This window comes from Lemur catta, chromosome 14, assembly GCF_020740605.2.
Source record: "Lemur catta isolate mLemCat1 chromosome 14, mLemCat1.pri, whole genome shotgun sequence".
Lineage (NCBI taxonomy): Eukaryota > Metazoa > Chordata > Mammalia > Primates > Lemuridae > Lemur > Lemur catta.
In genome coordinates, this window is record NC_059141.1 from 26,661,996 (window position 1) to 26,683,005 (window position 21,010).

The window sequence follows — 21,010 nt, forward strand, 5'->3', positions numbered from 1 at the left end:
TATTTAAAAACATTTCAAAACTCCTGACCTTACCTATCTCTTTTGTCTGTTCCCTCAAATAAGTCACCCTTTCTGTCAACTACACAGCATCTATAACTGAAACATACAAAAGAAACCATCAGGAAATGCCTCTTCTCTAAAACTTCAAATGCTGTTGGACTATAGTTCTCTGTCCTTTCCTAAGAGAATTCCCCATCACTTCTTTCTTATTTATCCATTAGGTTTTGAGAATGTATATTGATGTTGCTTTAATGACATAAAGTAATAGATGCTCAAATCAAAGAAGACATTTTTTTCATTTAACACAGTTTTGCTGTTAAATTATTCTTGCTTTATACAAAATGTATTTTAATTTCATAGTTACTGATTATACAAGAAATAATGGCTACTTGATGCTAAAAAAAATACATTAGGTCAGATTTGGTGTATGATGATAACAGGTGCTTTGCAAAGCAAAGGATACAATTTTAATAAGTTCAGAGAGAATGCTAACATAAAGGCATCTTGAAAAAGGAATAATTTTCCAGAGTAGAGAGCATTTTGTGTTTATAAATTATGGGCACCGCTCTGTATGTATTTGTTTCAAAACATCTTATTTTATCTTTGCAGGAGCGATTGGTTACATGGGAACAAGTGCCTTTGTCCGAAAAATCTATACTAATGTGAAAATTGACTAGAGACCCAAGAAAACATGGAACTTCGGATCAATTTCTCTTTCATAGGGGTGGAACTTGCACAGCAAAAAAAGCGCAAGAAGAGATTTGGGCTTTAACACTGGGTACTTTGTGGGTCTCTCTTTCATGGATGGCTTAAGTAACATCTATTTCCATTGATCCTAGGTTCTTACTGACTGCTTTCTCCAACTGTTCACAGCAAATGCTTGGATTTTATGCAGTAGGCATTACTACAGTACATGGCTAATCTTCCCAAAAACTAGCTCATTAAAGATGAAATAGACCAGCTCTCTTCAGTGAAGAGGACAAATAGTTTATTTAAAGCATTTGTTCCAATAAAATAAATAGAGGAAAACTTGGATGCTAAAATTACATGAGTAGGAATCTTCCTGGCACTTAGTGTTTCTACGTTATTGAAAAATGATGTTCCAGAAAGATTACTTTTTTCTCTTATTTTTACTGCCATCGTCGACCTATTGTGGGACATTTTATATATTGAATCTGGGTTTCTTTTTGACTTGTTTTTGGTTTTTTCTTCCCCAATCCAACTGCATCCTTTTTTTTTTTAAAAAAAAGAATTAAAAAATATTAAACCCTGCATGTAATATACCTGCTGTCATCTTAGTTGGACCAACTTCCCATTTATTTATCTTGAAACCATCCAGTTACATCTTAATTCCATCCAAAGAAGATACAGTCCGAAGATAGAGGTGTACTCTCTACAATGCAATTTACTGTACAGTTAGAAAGCAAAGTGTTAAATGGAGAAGATACTTGTTTTTATTAAACATTTTGAGATTTAGATAAACTACATTTTAACTGAATGTCTAAAGTGATTATCTTTTTTTCCCCCCAAGTTAGTCGTACATCTTTTTGGGTTTGAATGAAGGCTTTAAATAAGAAATTATTAAAAACAAGGGGGGGTGGGTAATAACTGTATATAACATTAAATAATGTAACGTAGGTGTAGATTCCCAGGTGCATTCGGATGTACAGATTGACTACAGAGTACTTTTTTCTGATGATGATTGGTGTAGAAATGTGTGAATTCGGGTGGCTTTTTACATCTTGCCTACCATTGCATGAAACATTGGGGTTTCTTCAAAATGTGTGTGTCATACTTCTTTTGGGAGGGGGGTTGTTTTCTTCTGTTTCTTTTCTGAGACTCCTACAGGAGCTGGATTTGTAATTTAGAAACATTTAATTTTGTTAATCCTGTCTGGGACACTTAAGTAACATCTAAAGCATTATTGCTTTAGAATGTTCAAATAAAATTTCCTGACCAAATTGTTTTGTGGAAATAGATGTGTTTGCAATTTGAAGATATCTGTTCAAAAGGCAATGTTACTGAATGCCATTTAAAAGTAATATATAATAAACTATACTTTTCTAATACAGGGGACCCACACTTTAAAATCCCCAAACTTGCTTACATCTAGATTATCCAGTATAGTCAGTCATAAAGTGAATGACTAGCCCTTTGAGTGAAATCATGGCACAAAATCTGTTCAGGTTGGTGTACCATTTATAGCGGGGATGGGTATAGGTGGTTAGCTTACTATTGGATAAGCAAATAAAGATTACAGTTTCCTAAGAGAAGTGATTTTAATTTTTAATACATTTTTCTGGAACTAACCATAATGTGAAGCTTTTCTAGAACCATTGAGTTTCTAGTTTAATAGTTTGCTATGCAAATGACCACCTAAAACAATACTGTATATTGGTATTTTTAGAAAGACTCAAAACAGCTGTTTTAAAACCTTAATCTGAAACTCATGACATTAGTAGTTACATAAGATGTTTCCATTACAAAATATGGTTCTATAAATTGATGGACTCCACATCCTATACTGTGGCTTGTAAGTCTTAGAAAAAGTATGATTTCTTATCAGTTGAGTATGCTTGACATGAACAAATAGAAATTTGATCAGAAGCTGTAGGTAAATTCTCTTCAAGCCAGAATTTTATATTAAATGTAATCTATTGGTTCTTACCTTTTTTTTCCTTTCTCACTTGCCTTTAAGATTTTTATAAAAAAGAAACTAAAATTCAGTATTTAATTGCTTATGTTACTTTTTAGTTGCATATAAAGTACTTTTAGCATAACAACACATAGTCTATGTGATGGGAGTATAAATTGGACAGCAAACTTTTGTCTTAAATTGAAATTAGTTTCACATGGTATGAATCTTGCAGGTAAGATGTGGGGTTTTTAAAAAATGGGTAGGTTAGCTGCTTTCCGGTGCACCAATTCTTTTTACTACATTGAGCTCTATTTGAAGTTCTTTGGAATTTGCAGTAAAAATTTTTCTAATTTCCGATTACACTAACAGCATTAAAATGAATATAAATCACTTTGAAAAGTCCTTTAGAAAAGGACTTGTATTGGTTTATGGCTTCATAGAGGAGCTGAATAAATATGTGCCTGTGTCTTGAAGAAGAAGTAATTCACAAGTGGTTTTAGCTACCTAGCTCTCAGCTGTAGAATGGAAAGTAGAATATTATTTAAGTTAATTGAAGAATGGGTTTTTTATTTACCCCATTAATGCCGTGTATCTGTCTTCCATTTTGTTAACATTATTTGCTCAACTTATCAATTGATGCTTTGAACACTATCAAAAACTAAGGATCAACCTTCTCTGCATAACTTTAAGCATACTTATACTGACTTTCTGAAGTTTAACTACACTAGTAGTTGACATCATTATACTTACATCCTAGTACAAGTGTAGGGTAAGGTGGAAATGTAATGGCTGAAGGGATGGTCAAGCATTCTTTAGTATATCATGTTGGGCTCCAAGATTATACTGGGTTTGCCCATAAATCAAACCCCACACTCTTCGAATTCATTATGTTATGGTGATATCTGAACATAGTGAATGCTGTGCTCGGGTATTTTCCACTAAGTGTGGACGGACCTCTTTATTAAGTTGGTTGCTGCAAATTCCACTGCTTCCAAAAGCCACTTTGTTTAGGGTTTATTTACAAATTGTATGCATTTTGATATAACTTTTGTTTCCTGAATGTTTACTCACCACCTTATGCCAAATATCTTGCAAACAAATGTTATTAAAAACTTCCTGAATTTTTATAAATGTGAAAAAGAGAAAGCGTATTAATATAATTTGTTCAGGAAAAGCTACGTACCGAAGGGCTTCTGTATATGAATTCCAGTGGGTGGAAAGCCTATTTGTAATCTATGCACTGCAGTTCTATCTGGGTTTTAAGTTTAGATTTCAGTGTGTTTTAGTGCTTCATTCTGTTGATTTATTGGAACATATAATAAATAGGAGTAGTGACATAAAAACACAAGTATTAATGTTTTATATCTTCATTAAAATTCTATAGTTACAAAGTTAAATTTTAGCAATCAAGGTGTTGAGATCAGGGAAGTGAAAATTTATGGTGATTGTTTGGAAGTGTGTACAGAAGTAGACTAGATTATAGGTAGGGTAGATCAGAAAGTTAACAGATATACCTGCTGAAATTTTGTAAGACTTAAATTCAATAGAGGAATAACTCTAGTTCTCTCCTGTGAGCATTTCCCAAAAGACATCTGATCTGACATTCTTACTGGAGCTGTAGACAGAAATGTGTAAAGGCAAATGTAAACAAAATTAAGTTCTTATTTCAATGTTAGGAAATGGAAATGAAGAAGCTTGTGAAACCTTATTTTGAAGTATTGGTGAACTAGGCTTGGTAATAATCAATAATGTAGCATAGTGTGTGTTTACTCCAGTTCATTAATTTAGGTTGTTTGAAAATTATAAACGTAAGATTTTAAGGCAAGGAAGAAATAACAGAGCATTCTTGGAAAAGCAGTTCCACTGGGCTTTTCAACTGTATCAAATTTGAATCTAAAAATCCCCATAGAGTGCAGGCAATCGTGACAGAGTTGGAAGGAAACAATTACTGCTTGATGGTCACTTCCATTTCGTATACACCCTTGGTTTGTGTAGGCCATATTTCAACTGGCTTTTAGTAATAGAAATTCAGTACATAATGTATCAGATACAATTCAGGTTCTAATACAGTCTGTTAATTTATCTGAAATTGGATTTTTAAAAAGTAATAAAAAGTTAAATGTATTTCCCTTGGATGCTTTATTTCTTTCCGTTTTGAAACAGGTAAACCAATTATAAGGGATTACCCATTATTATTGGCATGCATATGAAGAGATTATTAAAAACTCTCCACATTTAAATAAAGCAGAGGTCTGCAAATTTCTTCTGTAAAGGGCAAGATAGGTAAATATTTTAGACTTTGAGGGCTATGTAGTCTCTTGTCAGAACTACCGTACTGTTAGAGCACAAAAGCAGCCATGGTAAACAGTACATAAACTAATGAGCCAGCCTGTGTTCCAATGTGACTTTACCAAAATATCCAGGAGGCCATAGTTTTGCTAACCCCTGAAATGAAGGATTTAAAATTTAAGGTTTGATTTTTTTCCCCCAAAATTTGTATTTTGAAAAAAAATTTTTAATATATAGGAAAGTTGAGAGAATGGTACAATGGATAAGGTTTTTTTAAAAAATGATTTTTCTCTTATTACCATTCTTTTGACTTTTTTTGTGTAACAACCTGACTCCTACACTCAAACTCTACTGTTCCCTATGCTTGTCATTCTGTGATAATTGATAATTGAAATGATTGATGATGCATTGCATTTGTCTAGTACTTACTACTTTTTAAAAGCAGTTCTACATATGTTCCCCTTACAACCCCGCTGTGAGATTGGTAGAGTGGATAGCCACATTTTATAGATAAGAAACCAGGACAGCTGAAGGAGCTCTTAATTTTAGCCCAGAAGTAATCAAGATTAGGGCCCTGTTGTCTTGATTGTTGCGGATGTCACCTTTCCAGCATGGGGCGCAATATGTAGAAGTCACATTGAAAATTAGTGTTCTATACAAATAGAAGGGATTATTTTTATTGTGCTACATTGAAATCAGTGGCTAAGTGCTCCACATCTATTTGTACTTTTGTTTTTCATCTTCATTTCTAACTGCTTTTTAAAAGTTCTTATCAACCTCCTTGGTTCTTTTCTCCCCCTAGTTTTATTAGCTGCCTCTGTCAACACTTAAACTTGGCAATTCCTGTTAGCCAAATAATTTTAAATTGGTACAAATTTGCATTACTTCTAGATCTCTTTAATGAACATTTTTTGTCTAGTTGGAAAACAAAGGATAGAAGGGAGTCTGTTACGCAGCCAACTTCTTGATTTCAAAGTGTGAACTATTTTATGAAACAGTCTACAAGGGGGAATAAACCTACATCGGGACATGTGGAATCATTGTTAATATAGTCTACAAATGTATTTAAAATTATTTGATTATTTAAAGCGATTTTCATGTTTAAAGGTTGCACGCTTAAGGTGACAGGAGTTTCACATGAAAATAAAATGGGGGAGATGGTTGTAGCGAAAGCTGACTTAAGTCATTTTAACTGGTCAATTTTATGGTTATTCAGAGAGTGGGGAACCTGCACCCTGAAGGCCACGTATGGCCATCTAGGTCCTTAAGTGCGGTCTTTTGACTGAATCCAGATTTTACAGAACAAATCCTTTTATTAAAAGGGGTGCCGCAGAGAAAGATGAAGCTTTTCCTGTATCCTTTGGTGCTTAGAAAAGAACAATCTTGAGATCAGAAGGCCTCAGGTTCCCCACCCCTACCCGGGATGGAGTCGGTCAGAGAGGTCTGCTGCAGTTATAGGACAGTAGGGCAGGGCAGACCTGTGTCATAGATGTGGTAGCTGGTGTAATAGATGCTGGCATGAGGATGCAGGGGGTGTGGTTATCAAGGCATCCCAGGCAGAGACATGCAGGTGTGAAGCACCCTGTCAGGATGACCGCAAGGTGTTTGATGTAACAGGACTGTAATGTGGGAGGTGGCAAGAGCCAAGGCTGGAAAGGTGAAAGGAAGGCCTGATGGTGGATGGAGGGCCTGGTATGTCACCCTGAGGAGCTTGGATAAAGGTTTTGGAAAGCCAATAAGGGTTTTAAGCAGCTGCTAAAAGTTGCGACAATATTAAATATTTTTAATTACCTTCACCAAAGAATTCAGAGTACCTTCTCGGTGGTCAGCAATGTAAACAAAGGAATGATCTAGCAGATGAGAGTGCCCACTTTATTCTAGAAGCTCTGCTTCTTGCACTGGAGGAGATTATGAATGATGTACAGTGGCCTGGAGAGACAAAGTGAGGAGAAAGTGGCCTAGGATGAAGTAGTTAGGAGGATAGGTAGTAGTTAAGGTAGACTTGAAGAGGTCTGAGAGAGGCTGCAAGAGAACCCGGTTACCCTGGGCCTAGGTGTACAGATGGAATGAGTTGGGCAGGGGGAAAGACATCTAAGAGAGGAGAAAAGCTTGTGTCCACTGACAGGTTTCCCACAGGATCCAGAGAGATGGGGGAGGAAACCCACAAATAATTACGAATGTAATGATGGAACTAAGTTGAGCAGTTGTAGGTCATAAAGCCTTTTCTAAATTTACCTCCAGTTTTGTCATGGGATTTAAGTTAAAGAAAAATATATTGTAAAAGTTATCTGTACCTAACTGTAAAAGTGGTGAATGAAATCAGGAGCTATAGAACTGATGAGTGAAAAAATACTAACCATACCTTTTCTGTCATTCCTTTCTAACCTTTGTATTATTTTTTATTTTATTTTATTTTTTTTTTGAGACAGAGTCTCGCTTTGTTGCCCAGGCTAGAGTGAGTGCCGTGGCGTCAGCCTAGCTCACAGCAACCTCAAACTCCTGGGCTTAAGCGATCCTCCTGCCTCAGCCTCCCTAGTAGCTGGGACTACAGGCATGCGCCACCATGCCTGGCTAATTTTTTCTATATATATTTTAGTTGGCCTGATAATTTCTTTGTATTTTTTTAGTAGAGACAGGGTCTCGCTCTTGCTCAGGCTGGTCTCGAACTCCTAACCTTGAGCGATCCACCTGTCTCAGCCTCCCAGAGTGCTAGGATTACAGGCGTGAACACCGTGCCCGGCCTAACCTTGCTATTATGATCCAGATATTTTGTTGCTGTTTGTTGGTTGATAACCAAAGTACCACCTAAACTGGACTTCTGACATAAAACTGTGCAGCTTGCTCACGCAGCAGCACCACTGTGTTCAAAGTATTTGGACAAAGGGTGTTGGTGAGAAGACCTTGCAGCTACCCACCAGGTGGGGGTTAGAGGCAATGAAAGCTCACGACTGCAGTGCTTGCACAAGAGGTGGCCTCTAATGTCTGTTTTCCAGAGGAATTCACTGCTAATGAGGAAGCCAGTTGTCTGTTTGTCTAATGCCATCTGGAGACCTGGAAGTGTCACAGAAGTTTGTTAGGCCTTTTAGATGTTGACTTGTCTACTGACAGGTGGTGACCTTCACTGGGATGAATGTAGAGAACTATGGCGTTGGGTTTGACTCCTTCCAGCATTCAGGCAGAAATGCTGTTTGACCCCTGCCCACACCTATTGCCTATTTAGTGGCCACTTGGCCTTTCCTGCCATTTGGTGGCATTTATTCCCCAAAATTCCTTCCTCCTGCCTGACAGTTTCTAACCAGATCTTGCCCAATCTGGCTCCATCCTGCATGTGCCCATTTGATGAAAACTCAGCAGGAAGCAGGGTCAACTCCGCATTTTGTTCTAAGAGCTGGAACAAAGTATCTAGTAGCACCTTTCCAATGGTTAAGGAGAAGGGTGCCTTTGGCTCGGTGGTTTGAAGGACGTGTTATCCTACTTGTTACCTTCGTTAATAGAGGAGAAGACATGACCGTATTTTGATAGTCCATTGTAAAGCCCAGCTCTGGGCTCCCTGCTATTTTGTCATTAATGTATGTGAAACCATATGCAAATCCCAAAGAGAAGTTCAGTCTGTTTTTCTGCTTGCAGTTTAAATGAAAAAAGATTGTACTGGGTGTGATGCTAAAAATCTCTACACATACACATTTGTTTGTTACACTTCTTGATTTGGGCAATTTTGCTTGCATAAAAAGGTCTTTGAAAAGCTTCATGGTAATACTTTTCATGTCTCTAAGTCAAAATGGCTCAGTTCTGACAATTTTACATTTAATGTACAATATAGAAGTGGGTTTCAAATAGCTCTTGATTGTTCTCCTAAATTATTTGGGCACATGTTTTTAATTGGCAAGAAATAACCAGACTTCAGAAATTGGTCATTTTTATTCCATCAAGTTAATGGTGAGTGGCTTATTTAATAAAAACATGTCTGTAATTTAACGCAAATAGCACGTGCAGCTGTTCATTTGTCAGTCTTTTTGCCTGTCTGAAGCATCTTAGACTTTATTACTAAAGGATAGGGTCACCTAGAGGGGAACTCTGTCATTTTAAATTTTTCTTCCGTACCTATTACCAGCCACTACGTTAGGTTAGGTGGGTGCCGCAGCAAGCGCTCTTCATGGCTGGACGAGGAGATGTTGAGGGAGCTGAAAGTATCGTAATCCTGGATTTCTTCCTGCGCTGAAAGCGACCTGAGAGACGATTTGATTCATTTCATCCCTGCCGAGAAGCGATTGTCCGAAAGCACACGAGTTGGTGGCGACGCGGACCGCTCGCATCGGGCTTCTGGTCCTGCGCTGCCAGCTCTGGCCGCTGCCGCCTGCCTTCGTACACGTGGGCATCGGAGTTGTAAAGTGAGTTGTGGAAATAAAACAGGCGGGAAGCGCAGCCTTGATCTTCAGGAGCAGCGGTCCCGGAGCCGGAGGTCGAGGCGGCGCGCGGAGCAGGAGCCTTCGCCGGGTGGGCGCGCCGCTGGCCGGCTCGGCTTCAACACCCGCACCTCGCTCCCCTTCCTCCGAAGTTGCGGAGGTGCCGGGAAGGGGAGGGGCCTGGCCCCGGGCGCCCGCGTGATTGGCTGCCCAGCGCCCCTGGCGAGGGCTGTTTGGTCCAGCCCTGGCGGAGAGGGGCGGGGCGGCCACTGCTCCATCCACCGCCGCCACCGCCACAGTCGCAGCCGCCGCAGCCTCGGCCGCCGGGCAAGTAGCTCGGAGCGGCCGCTTCCCGGGTACCTCGACGCGGACAGGGGGCGCCGCGCTCCGCTCGCTCCGCGCCCGAGCCATGCCGGGCAGCCGCGCGTAACCGCCGAGCCCGGCCGCCACCGACACGACCCTGTGCGCCGTCCGCCGCCGAGCCGAGCTTTCGCGCACGCAACTCCCTCTGCCCCCGCCGGCCCCGCGGCACCATGCCCCGGGAGGCTGCACTCGGGGCCCTGGTGTCACTGCTGCTGCTGCTGCTGCCGCTGCCCCGCGGCGCCGGGGGGCTCGGGGAGCGCCCGGACGTCGCCTGGGACTACTCGGCGTTGGAAGACGAAGAAGGCGCGGAGCAGCAGCTGGAGCATTACCACGACCCGTGCAAAGCCGGTAGGTGCCGCCGCCGCCAGGGGAGTCCCGCAGAAGTTTGCCTTTGAAATGCAAATAAAGTGGTGGGCCGTCTGCGGGGCGGGTCTCCCTCCCCGCCCCTGAGATGCCCGGGCTCCCCGGGAAGACAATGCCCGGGGAACTGCTTAAATACCACTCGGAGGCTGGGACGTCCCGGCCCAGGTTTGCGCCGCGCCCCAGTGGCGGCCGCGGGAGCGTTCCCGAAGGGGATCGGGGCGGGCGCCCGGGGCCGAGAGGGCGCCCCGGGCCAGGGGCGGGCGCCGGGGCCGCCTGACAGCCGGGCGGGCACACGGGCCACCGCCGCCGCTCTGGGCTGGAGCGGAGGAGCGGGCTGGGCGCGGCGCTCCCGCGCTCAGATGGAGTTGCTGGCTCGGATTTCACGGCGTTTGTAAGTTTCGCGCAAAGTTTCCCAAGGTCTTGTGGTGACTCTTGGGACGAGATTTTAAAAAGAAAAGCTTCTCAGCAGGCAAAAGGCAGGGGTCGCCGAGGGAGAATGCACAAGACTGGAATCGCCGCAAACTTCCCTGTAGTCCCCTGAGCATCGTCCCGGCCCGGGGGTCGCCCGGGCGGGCGGAGATGGAAGCCGGCAGGTGCTCTGATCCCTCCAGGAAGCTGCGCCCCGGGACCCGCGGGCCTTTCGGGCGCAGTCACCGCCCCAGCGCCGCAGCTCCCGCTTACCCCGAGCCACCAGCCGGCTCGTGGGTACCCAGGGGAGCGGCTTCCGAGCTGGAATCGTTGAGGCGCTAGCTTCAAAGGGACCCAAGCGCATGTCCCAGAGAGCCGATGGCTCTAGGGCAGTTCCCAGCAGGGACAGAAGGATGGTGGGCTCGGAGGCCCGCGCAGCCGCTCCTGGCCGGCGGCCAGAGGCCCGCAGGTAGTGGTGTTCGTCTCCGGCGTTGCCCAGCCCGCTGCGCTTGGCGCCGGCAGAGATGCGCGGAGAAAGCGAGGAGCCCGCCTCCACGCTCAGAGGGCAGGTGCCCTCCCGGGTGCGGCCAGGTCTGTGGGCCAGTGGCCCCATTCCTCCACTCGCCCGAGACCTCTATCAGCTTCTGTTTCCTCCTCTCTAAACTGGGGACAGTAATTACAAGAGGACTCCGAAGATTTATGGGAAAATTCTCTGCAGATGGTATACTTATGGCACTGTAGTTGTTTTACTGTTACTGCAGTGGCTCTTGTCTAGGCTGGGTGTTGGGAGGCTCGGAGCTGGGCGAAGTCTGGGGAAGACAGGGTTACTGGGAGGCTGGAGGACCTAGGGAGTTTGTGAGACCTGAGAATCTTGTGAAGGTTCGAGATCAAACCAGACTTGAGGGGCCTGGTCTAACCACGGAGAAGATTCCTGCAGAATATCCACCTATTGCTGTACCTTGCGGGGCCTCTGAGTTAGGAAGGTGGGCAGACGAGTTGGTTCCTGGGTCATTTGAGAGAACATCAGCAGGTACATGCCTGACTGAGGTACCCCAGTTCCTCATAGGGCCCAACTCATGGCCAGGGAGGAGGATCTCCAGAGCACAGTGGGAATGGTGGCCTGGCCTGGCCCTAAAAGAGGGCCCCTGATGCTGGGAACATGGGTGGGGGCTAAAGAAGTCAGTGGCTTGACCATCACCTGCACCTGGCAGACCCTGGGCTCTGCTGGGTGTGAGCTAGGGCCTCTGGGAGGCAGTGTGGATAGCTGAGGCTTAGAGTAGGGAAACATTCAGTTCGCTCAGGGATGTGTTGGCACCTCTGGTATGTTGGATGCTGGTCTGCACGCTGCAAATCCTGAGGTGAAAGAGACATAAGTCTTCTGTGAGAGCTTCCCAGCTCCCAGTCTCAGCCTTGCGGGATAACCCTGAGGCAGGCTTGCCTACTGGGGCCTCATTTTCTTCAGTGCTTTTAGAGAGAATGCAAGATAAGCAGGGGCATGCATGATCTGTGACAATTCGCAGACAGGATGGAATGGGCAGCAGGGCTGGAAGGTAGAGGATCTCGGGAGTATGGTTTCAGCCGGCATGTGCATCCTCCTCTGGGACCATCCTTGAATCCTGCCAACCCTTTGGCCTCTCCCTGGGCTATGCTGATGCTAAGCTTGGCCAGAAGAGGGCGATGGCAAGGAAGACAGGAGGGGCGGGGTGCAAGGGCAGACGGGGGAGGGGGGAGGTAGTATCTCCCTTTGCCCAGCCTCCTGGAAATTCCCTAGGGAACAGCTCTCTGGAGCATCAACATGCAGTTCACCAGTGCACTGTGGTCTCAGTGGAGAAACTTGCCTCTTGGCTGGTGGCAAACTGCACTTTTTGGTTGCATATTTAATGCAGACCTTTAGGGGCAGCTTCCCATCCTATCCCAATCAAATCCTAACTCCCTGGCTCCTCCAGCCAGACTCTTTCCTCGAGGACCCACCTTAGGGCTTTGGATCTATTAATAAAACACCTTCTACCTGTCCCTTCTCCATGTGAGTCTGCGTTCTGCTGCAGATCCAGAACACAGAGGGGAGAGTCTCGGATCTATTCCTGGCCCTGTGGCTGTGTTACCTTGGATAAGTCCCACCCTCTCTGTTCTTAGCTGTTCTTACCTGTAGAATGAAAATGTTGGACTTGTTAGGATTGCAAACTGACAGGTCCAGGGAGCTCATTCTCTTGGCCCACAACAACCTTCTTGCCCTGGGCCTACTTCGTATCTTGCAGGCATTTGAGTTCGAGCCCTGGGCTCCTTCCTATTCGGTGCGTATGGCTCTATGATCTTTGCATCTAGTCCAGCCTCTTAGAAGCTGAGCAAACTGGTAATTATAGACTATTTATAATTTTATTGTTTTACCTCTTTTGCAATTTGTATGCCATTTTTACCATTTTACCATTTACTCTGCCATCTACAAGCTATGTGACTTTGAGCAAGTCACTTGATTTTTCTGGGTCTTAGTTTCCTCATTTGTAAATGGGGATGATTCTGATAAATTGCTTAGAACAGGGCCCGACATATAGGTAGATACTTTATAAACAGATTTTCTAGAAACTTATTGAAAGAACATCTTTATGCCGATCTCTGAAGCAGTCTTTAAGCTGTAAAATTTAAATTTACTAATAGACAATCTATTTGATACTATGAAAAGGGATGGTTTTTAAATTAGATGATTATGGAATGGGAGTGAGTCTGTGAAGAACCCCTGGCCTGAGACTGGCGAGGGACATGGGGCTCCTGGGGTGTGTTTTCTGTCTGGTCGTCCACAGCTCTGCCATTTTGTTTCTGTTCTGATACTGTCAGTGCTGCCACTGGTTCAACTGACTGTCAGTCACAAGGGACCCTCCCAACCACCAGGCCTCTGACAGCAAAGCTGGGGAGGACGCTCCTGCCCGCCCGCCTGTCCTCACCCACAATTCCTTAGTGGGCTCCAGGCCAGGAGACCCGGGTCCTTCTCCTGCCTCTTACTCTGTGCAACCTTGAGCAAGTCATTTTACCTTTCCGTCCCTCAGTCTCCTCATCTGCAAAATGGGGGTGGGAGCAAAAACGCTTGCTGTGTGGGGTGGACAAGAGGCCAGTTTGAACTGGATTCCTTTGAAAGAAGAGCCTGAGACAAGGACTTGTGTGTAGGTTGTTTGCAAGGTGATCCCGGAAGCAAGAAGAGTCAGACTGGAAAGGAGGAAAACCAGTGAAGGGGGTGGGAGCAAGGTTGCTGCTTTAGGTAACAGGCTTCTGAGGAGCTTACAGGATGCCTCCCAGAGCAATCTGCCCGCAGAGTAGGAGGCTGCGGCATCTACCCAAAGGCTGCCGTCCTTTGTGGCTTGTTCCCTGCTCCAGTTTCTATTCCTAGGTAAGAAACCACCCCAAACTCAGTGGGGTGGAACAACCTCTATTTTATTATGTTCGTGATTCCGTGGACTAGGAATTTGGAAAGGACGCAGCAGGGATGGCTTGTTTCTGTTCTGAGTTGTCTGAGCCTCAGCTAGAAACACCTGCAGGCTGGGGTAATGACACCTGGGGACTGAAACCATCTGGAGGCTCATTCACCCATGTGTCTGGCAGTTGAGACTGGCCATTGCCTGGGACCTCCGTTGGACTGTTGGCCAGAACACCGACACGTGGGTGTTTCCATGTGGTCTCTCCAGGTGGGCTAGTTAGGCTTCCTCACAGCATGGCAGCTGGAGTCTCGGTGTAAGCATCTCAAGAGAACCAGGTGGAAGCTGCATTGCCCTTGATTGGCCTTGCCTCAGAGTTACTTCCACCATGGTCACAAGCCCTCCCAGATTCAAGGGGAGGGAACATAGACCCACCTCTCCAATGAGAGGAATGTCAAAGTCACATTGTTGAAAGGGCACATGGTCTGAGAGAGACTTTTGTAGCCAGTGTTTTGAAATATGACCTGCCACACTCCCCAACCCATTAACCTCCCTGAACATCCAGGTGTAATGAGCTCTACAGATTCAGAAGAATGCTCAAGCAGAAAAATGGGGTGACATGCAGCAAAGGCAGGGACCTGCCCAGAGTTGAGCTGAGGGTATGTGACTCAGGTCACCAAAATTGTCTACATGAGGCTCAAGTGATAGGAAAGTGCTGCATGGCCTTTGGGGTTTATTAACTCCAAAGGAACTGGCTGACAGCTTTGCTTTTCTGCTGATGGCTTGGTAAACGCCAGGGCCTTCTCCACGGCCGTGGGTCCCATGTTAGGATAGGGTAAATGTGGCTGGTGGTCCCTGAGGCTTATGGCTCGAAGGCAGTAGAGAGGGCAACCCCCACAGTTCCTCCAGACCTTACGTCTGCCTGGAACGAGGTGCTGCACTTCACCTTGCCGTTCCCTCCGAGACATCTGACCAGTTAGGTTTTATTTTGGGGTCGCCCAGAGCACCCTCTGGCAGCTCTCGCCAGCAGCCCTCATGTTATTGTCAGCGCGGACACTGAGGCTGCCCTGGCCCAGGGTGCTGCGGACCTCCCAGCAGTGCCCAGAGTGGAGCTGGGGAGCTCGGGGGGTCCTGGGTGCTGCTCCCCCGGAGTTTGCACCCTACATGGCAGGGACAGGCATCCTCTTTCTTCACATGGTGCCTCCTGGAAGCTTGTCTCCCTGGCACAGCCTGTTCCCAGAATGGGAGCTGCCATCTCCCTGGTACCCTGCCTGTCCCCGGTCAGACTCCCACACCATGGGCCACGGCCAGGTAAGGCGGCTGACATTTTTACATCCTTATTTTCATTCGTCTTTGTCATAGTGCTTGGCTGATGGACGGGTGCCGATTTAAGGGAATTACAGTGTCTCAGGGCCATGTTGGAGTTAAATGTTTTTCTTTCCCGATTCTCCAGGCGGGAGCAGCATCTAGTCTGCTTATTTCCAGTATTTCACACTCTGCAGTGCAGCGGGGCAGGGTGTGTGTGAGCAGCTTCAGGGCATAGGCTCTGGCGCCTGGCAGACCTGGATTCAAAATCTGCCGGTAGGCAAGGCTGTGTGACCTTGAGTAAGTTACTTAACCTCCCTGAGGCTCATTTCCTTCCTTGAAAAGAACTACTGATATCCACTTTTCAAGTTTGCTCCAAGGACGAAATGGTACAATGTTTGTCCAGGGCTGAGCACAGTATCTGGCGAAAAAGCAAGTGCTGGTGACTGATGTATACATTATTGGAGCACAAAGTAGGTGCTCACAAGCACTTCTTGAACTCCTTTGTTGAAATGCTGCAGAGGAACTTGAATCTTTACAAGAGATGAATAATGGATTTCCTATGGTATAATTAGAGTTAGGGATTCTTAATTTCAGACCTGATCACTGTTGTTAAGCAGGGTCTAAAAAGTAAGTGAAGGGTGAATTTTGTGGCATATGAGTTATATCTCAATAAAGATGACTAAAGAAAGTAAGTGCAGCTGAGCACAGGGCCAGGGCAGAGCTGGGGGAGGAAGCTCATTGTCTTGGCTCCTGGGGGCACAGCCGCCCGGGCTGAGAATTCACCCCAGCCAAGCAGGTGTGGAGTGTGTGGTCATCAGATGCCACACAGAGCCCAGAGGTCCCAGCAGTGGCCAAGACTCAACTGAGGTGGCCAGGATCTGGGAGAGGGGACACCAAGAAGGGAAATGCATTGGACCCCTCCTGGATGGGGCTGCTCCGAGAGCGGGGTGGCGACAGGGACCCCACCTCACTGACCCTCAGCACAGCCCCAGACAGGCAGCTGCGATGTTGCTGTTTTGTGTATGGGGAAGTGAGCTGCAGCTAGATTTTCTACCTGACATTGGTGGTCCTTTCATTTTCAACACCATCTCTGTGGACAGAGCCCATGTTCAGCAGACAGAAAAGGCTACAATGACATCTCCCAAGGTAGGTCCCCAAGTCTCACATCAGTGGGAGCCATTTTTCCTTTCCTCTCTGCGCAGTGGTGCGGTGATCAGCACTGCCCACGCTTTCCAGAGTCCTGTCCTCTGTGGTCCAGCACAGCGAGGGGGACGGGGGCCACCGTGGTGCCACAAAGCTGTCCACAACGCCCCAGGTCTGCAGGGCACCGGGGTCATGCCAGGCCTTGTACTGCTGAGGATCTAAGTGCTAGTTAGACCTCGACCCTGACCTCGGGGAGCCTCCTGGCCAGGGCTGGACACGGTCTGCTCAGCAGGAAGACGCTCCTGGATAGAACCCGAGTGTAGACGGGTCAGCAGGCCCTCTCCTCCTGCAGCAGCTCGCTAGGCAGTTCTAGACCTCCACTGCTGCTCCGGCCACTGCCCCCCACTCCCCGGGCTGGGCCACGATTGTTGGAGCGCCCGGCTCCTCCCAGCCTGCGGAGAACAAGGACCTTGCCGTGGCCGACGTTGTGGCTCCATACCCACGCTTTGGAATCAGCCTGATTTAGGTGACTTCTCAGCTCTGTCACTTACTAGCTGTGAAACTTTGAGCAAGTCCCTCAGCCTTTAAAGCCCCAGTGTCCTCTTCTGTATCCTGCGGTTAAAAGAAACTCCTATCAGCAGGCTTGTATATGAAGGGCATCGGAGACTGTGCCTGGCAAGTAGAAATGCTCGATAAGTGAGAAATACTGCTGGGATTGTGTGGCCCGTGACGAACCTGTCATGCCCGAAAAAGTGTGTGGACTAAATCGAGTCATATAAACAGCGCTGCTTTCCATTCCTGTGCGACAGCCGGGGGCGGGACAGAGCCAGGGGACTAACGGGGTGCTTACACTTGCTGGGACTCAGTTTCCTCATCTATAAAACATAATTACTGGCTGGGCACTGTGGCTCATGCCTGTCATCTTAACACTTTGGGAGGCTGAGGCAGGAGGATCTCCTGAGCCCAGGAGTTTGAGGTCGCAGTGAACTTTGATCGCACCACTGCACTCCAGCCTGGGCAAGAGTGAGACTCTGTCTCAAAAAGCAACTGTGGTTACTAATGCCTGCCACATAGGGTTATTATGAGGATGAAATGAGTTGATATAGACAAAGCACTTAGAAGAGTACCTGGAACGTGGTAAACATTCAGTAAATGCTATTTTTTAAATTATTATTATCATCCCAAAGAAATGCAATAACATTTCCAAATGACAGGAAACCAACTATCTATGTAACCAAAGCCAGATGATGTTTTAAGAGTTTTATGTTTTCTAATGATGTCACGCTGATAGCTCATCTCTACCCTTAGATTTTGACCTAAAAAGTTAAATCTGCCACGAATCTCCCTGGCCTCCCTGAGGATGGTGTTAGGCCGAGGAGTTCCATCCCCTGCAAGCCAACCGGCTGTCTGGGCCCCACCTGAGAAACCTGCCCCTGACTCTCGGAGACGTGTGAGTGGCGCTGGGCCCACCTCCAGTCAGCCGACAGCTCCTCCCAGGCCCTCTTCTTTCCAAGACAGTGTTCCTCTGGCCTCCAGGGTCCAAAGCGCTGGGGTCGGAGCAGGATTTGGCCCACACCACATTTGAGGGTGGAGTACATCCCTCCCCCACGGAGAACAGTCAAGCCATCTGAACAGAGGAGGTAGCTTCATTGGTTCCCAAACCTTTGGCTTCTCAATGCTCGCCATGTTTTCAAGAGGAAGAACAGTGTAGTAACCCTCACATAACAGACTTAGCGATTCGGGCCATACCTGATGGTTTACAAAGCTGTTTTCCCTCTGTTTCCTCCACTGGTCTCTCGAACAGTGCAGGAGACGGTCTGGACACTCACAGGCGGTGGCTGGGCTCATAGGGTGTCATGGGCATGGCAGGATGTGGTCTGGGTGCTCCCACAGGGCAGAGCCTGGGCTGGGTCCTGCACAAGGCATTGAACTTGTACGTAGGGGAACAAGGACCTCCAGTCCCTGTTCTTTCTAGGCCACGTGGTCTCTCTAGCCCAGGGGCCTCCATCTTTGCCTGGCTTTCTCCACCCACAGTGAACAAGCATCTCCACGCTGCCCGGTGTGAAGGTCATGTTTGTGTATTTGTTCCCCCAACACCAGAGCCCACTACCTTTCCCTGCCTTTTGCTCTATCCTTGGCTAGGAGTCCGACAAGGATGAGAGAATTCTGGCTTTCATAGTACTGTTAGTCCCAAAGCCTAGGGAAGAATAAATGAACAAATGCAAGGTGTTGAAATACACCTGCCTCCCTCTGTTCCTCTGCCCCTCTTCCGGAAGGCCCAGGGGCAGTGCATAGGTGTCAAGACAGTCGAGGACAATGGGTCCAGCCACTCTCCCCTCCAGAGTGAGAAGACTTGGGTGGCCAATCTTTCCCAAGGGGGTGCCAGGTGAGAAGGAGCAGAAGCAGTGAAACATCCTGTTGAAAAGACTGTTTTTGGCATCACGCGGCCTGTGGTTTGAAGCATGCTTCTGCCTTTACTACCTGTGGGCTTTTGACCAAGTCTCTTAACCTATCTGAGCCTCAGTTTCCTCATTTGGAAATCATGTGGATTTGTTCGAGGATTAAACGAGGCCATGAACGTAAGTGTTTAGCAAGCAGTCATTGTTAGCTCTTCTCCTGGCTATTATTATTAGTTTTGTTATTGTTCTCCATTTAAGAATTTTCCTGTAAGTGACAGTCTCAGTGGCCTGAGAATGCTAATCTCTCCCTGTCAGGGCTGCAAAGAGTTCTCTTGGGATACATAGCATGTGGCAAGTGATAATTTATTGCTCCACAGCTCACTTGCTCTCATCCATGAAGCAGGGAGAGGATGACAGATAAACCAGATGCATCTAAGCAGGTTTCTCCTGGTATCCTCTTAGCCTGCTTATAATACAGTTCTGCCTGGATGCAAACATAGCAACAGGAACAGAGCTTTTCTGCTGATTGGTTACAGACCTGTCTGTGATCACGCCACCGCTAACCACTTCTGCCAATTACCAATAAATATTCTCAAGCTCGCCTGCATGAGCACTTGAGTGGTGATGTTCAGCCCTGAGTCTTTGCCTGCTCCGCCAGCTGGACCACTTATCTTCTGCCTCATCCTGCAATTTGCACTGAGCCTCTTTCCCTTCCTCCCACCTGGGTTACTGGCCTGGAGTTGATGAGAGTCCTGTGAGCTGTTTTCCTACAGACACAGCCCTAAGCCACCCTTCTTCTTAACTCCTGTTCACGTCCTTGGGGCGGTGCTCCCCGCTGCTGAGCCAGTACTGGCTTCCTGTCCTTTCCTCCTTGGCTCACTGAGTGCTTGGCCCCGTGGTTGCAGGTACCACACTGGTACTAGAGTCTACCCAGGTCCTTATACCAGAAACCTGGTTGCCACCTGGACACCTGACTTTCCCTCCCTCTCTCATGTGGTCCAACACAAATGCTGTCAATTCTGTTCCAAAATAGTGCCCATCCGCTTATCTCCATCCTCACTGCCACCGTTTGGTCCAGACCCTCACCAGCTTCCACGCGGGCTGCTGCAGTAGTGCCTGAACTGGTCTCTTGATGCTGCTCTGGCCGCCCCAAACCCGTTTTCTGCATTGCAGGCAGTTCTGAAACTCACATCTGATCGTGTTTGCAAAATCAGACGTGCTCAGGACCGTTTACTGACTTCCCGTTGCACTTGGGATGAGAGCAGTCGGAGGCCCTGTGTGCTCTGGTCACTGCCTGTCCCTCTGGCTCAGCCTCCTCCCCTCACTTGCCAGGCTCTGCCTCACATCAGTTCTTCCTCCTGCCTGGAAAGGTCTCTAGATTCTCCTCCTGGTCACCTCTGACTCATCCTCCAGGACTCAGCTTACATGTCATCTCTCCCATGAGGCCTTCCCAGCCCCCTGATCTCAGTCAGGTCCCTTCTCTTAAATATCTTGTTTTTCCGCATGGCACTTTGTGCAGTCGATAATGGGGTGTAGTTATTGGTGTGATTACTTGCTCAGTGACCATCTCCGCATTGGACAATGAGCTCCAAGGGGTAGAAACTAGACTCCTTTGGTTCCCCAGTCACCAACATGCCCACCCATGGTGGCTGCTCAACCAATACCTGTCCAATGGAAAACTGAGCAAATTAGAATTCAGAAAATGTAGCAATCACCATAAGGAAGACCTCCCTGGTGAGGGGGTTGGCAAGTTCCAAGCTCGGCCTGGAAGGATGCATGGGATTTGGAGAAGCTGGGGCGCAGGGGAAGGCACTGCAGGTAGAACAGATGGCATGGGTAAGGTGAGGCAGCAAGAATGCTAGTGACATGTCTGGAGCTGGGGTTTACTCTGGTGTACTTTGCAGGACAGTGGCAACAAGATGGAAATCAGCTTGGAACAGGGAAAGTCAATCTGAGACATTTGAAATATATCCTTAAGGAAATGAGCTATTGATGGCTTCTGAGCACAGGACTGTTCTAGTGAAGACATATGATATTTAGGATCTGTAGAAGCAGGAAGCAGGGCGACCACCAGGAGTTCTAGGCCTGGGAGCACGAGGATGTGGGCTCTGGCCTTGGGTATAGGAAAGGAGGGACGATGGGAAGAGATTCGGGCTCTGTGCGTGGGAGGGATCCTGAGCTGAGCTGTGCCTCAGGGTCATGGCTGAAGCATGAATGAGTTCATCCAAGCATGTTCAGTAAGCACTGGGGTGTGCTTGAGGCAGGTGGGAAAAGGAATAATGTTTTAATGTAAAA

At 46.9% G+C, this 21,010-nt stretch overlaps 2 protein-coding genes across 2 annotated transcripts in view; both read left to right on the forward strand.

Moving 5' to 3' along the window:
* Window positions 1–4,762, forward strand: part of TM9SF3 (transmembrane 9 superfamily member 3) — a 58,766-nt gene extending 54,004 nt beyond the window's left edge. The window contains exon 15 of the mRNA XM_045568747.1: window positions 610–4,762. Within this exon, the coding sequence (XP_045424703.1) occupies window positions 610–677 (68 nt within the window). The 3' untranslated portion in view covers window positions 678–4,762. The remainder of the gene's footprint in view (window positions 1–609) is intronic.
* A 4,879-nt stretch (window positions 4,763–9,641) lies between these two features.
* Window positions 9,642–21,010, forward strand: part of TLL2 (tolloid like 2) — a 114,193-nt gene continuing 102,824 nt past the window's right edge. The window contains exon 1 of the mRNA XM_045568749.1: window positions 9,642–10,041. Coding sequence (XP_045424705.1) covers window positions 9,864–10,041 — 178 coding nt within the window. The 5' untranslated portion in view covers window positions 9,642–9,863. The remainder of the gene's footprint in view (window positions 10,042–21,010) is intronic.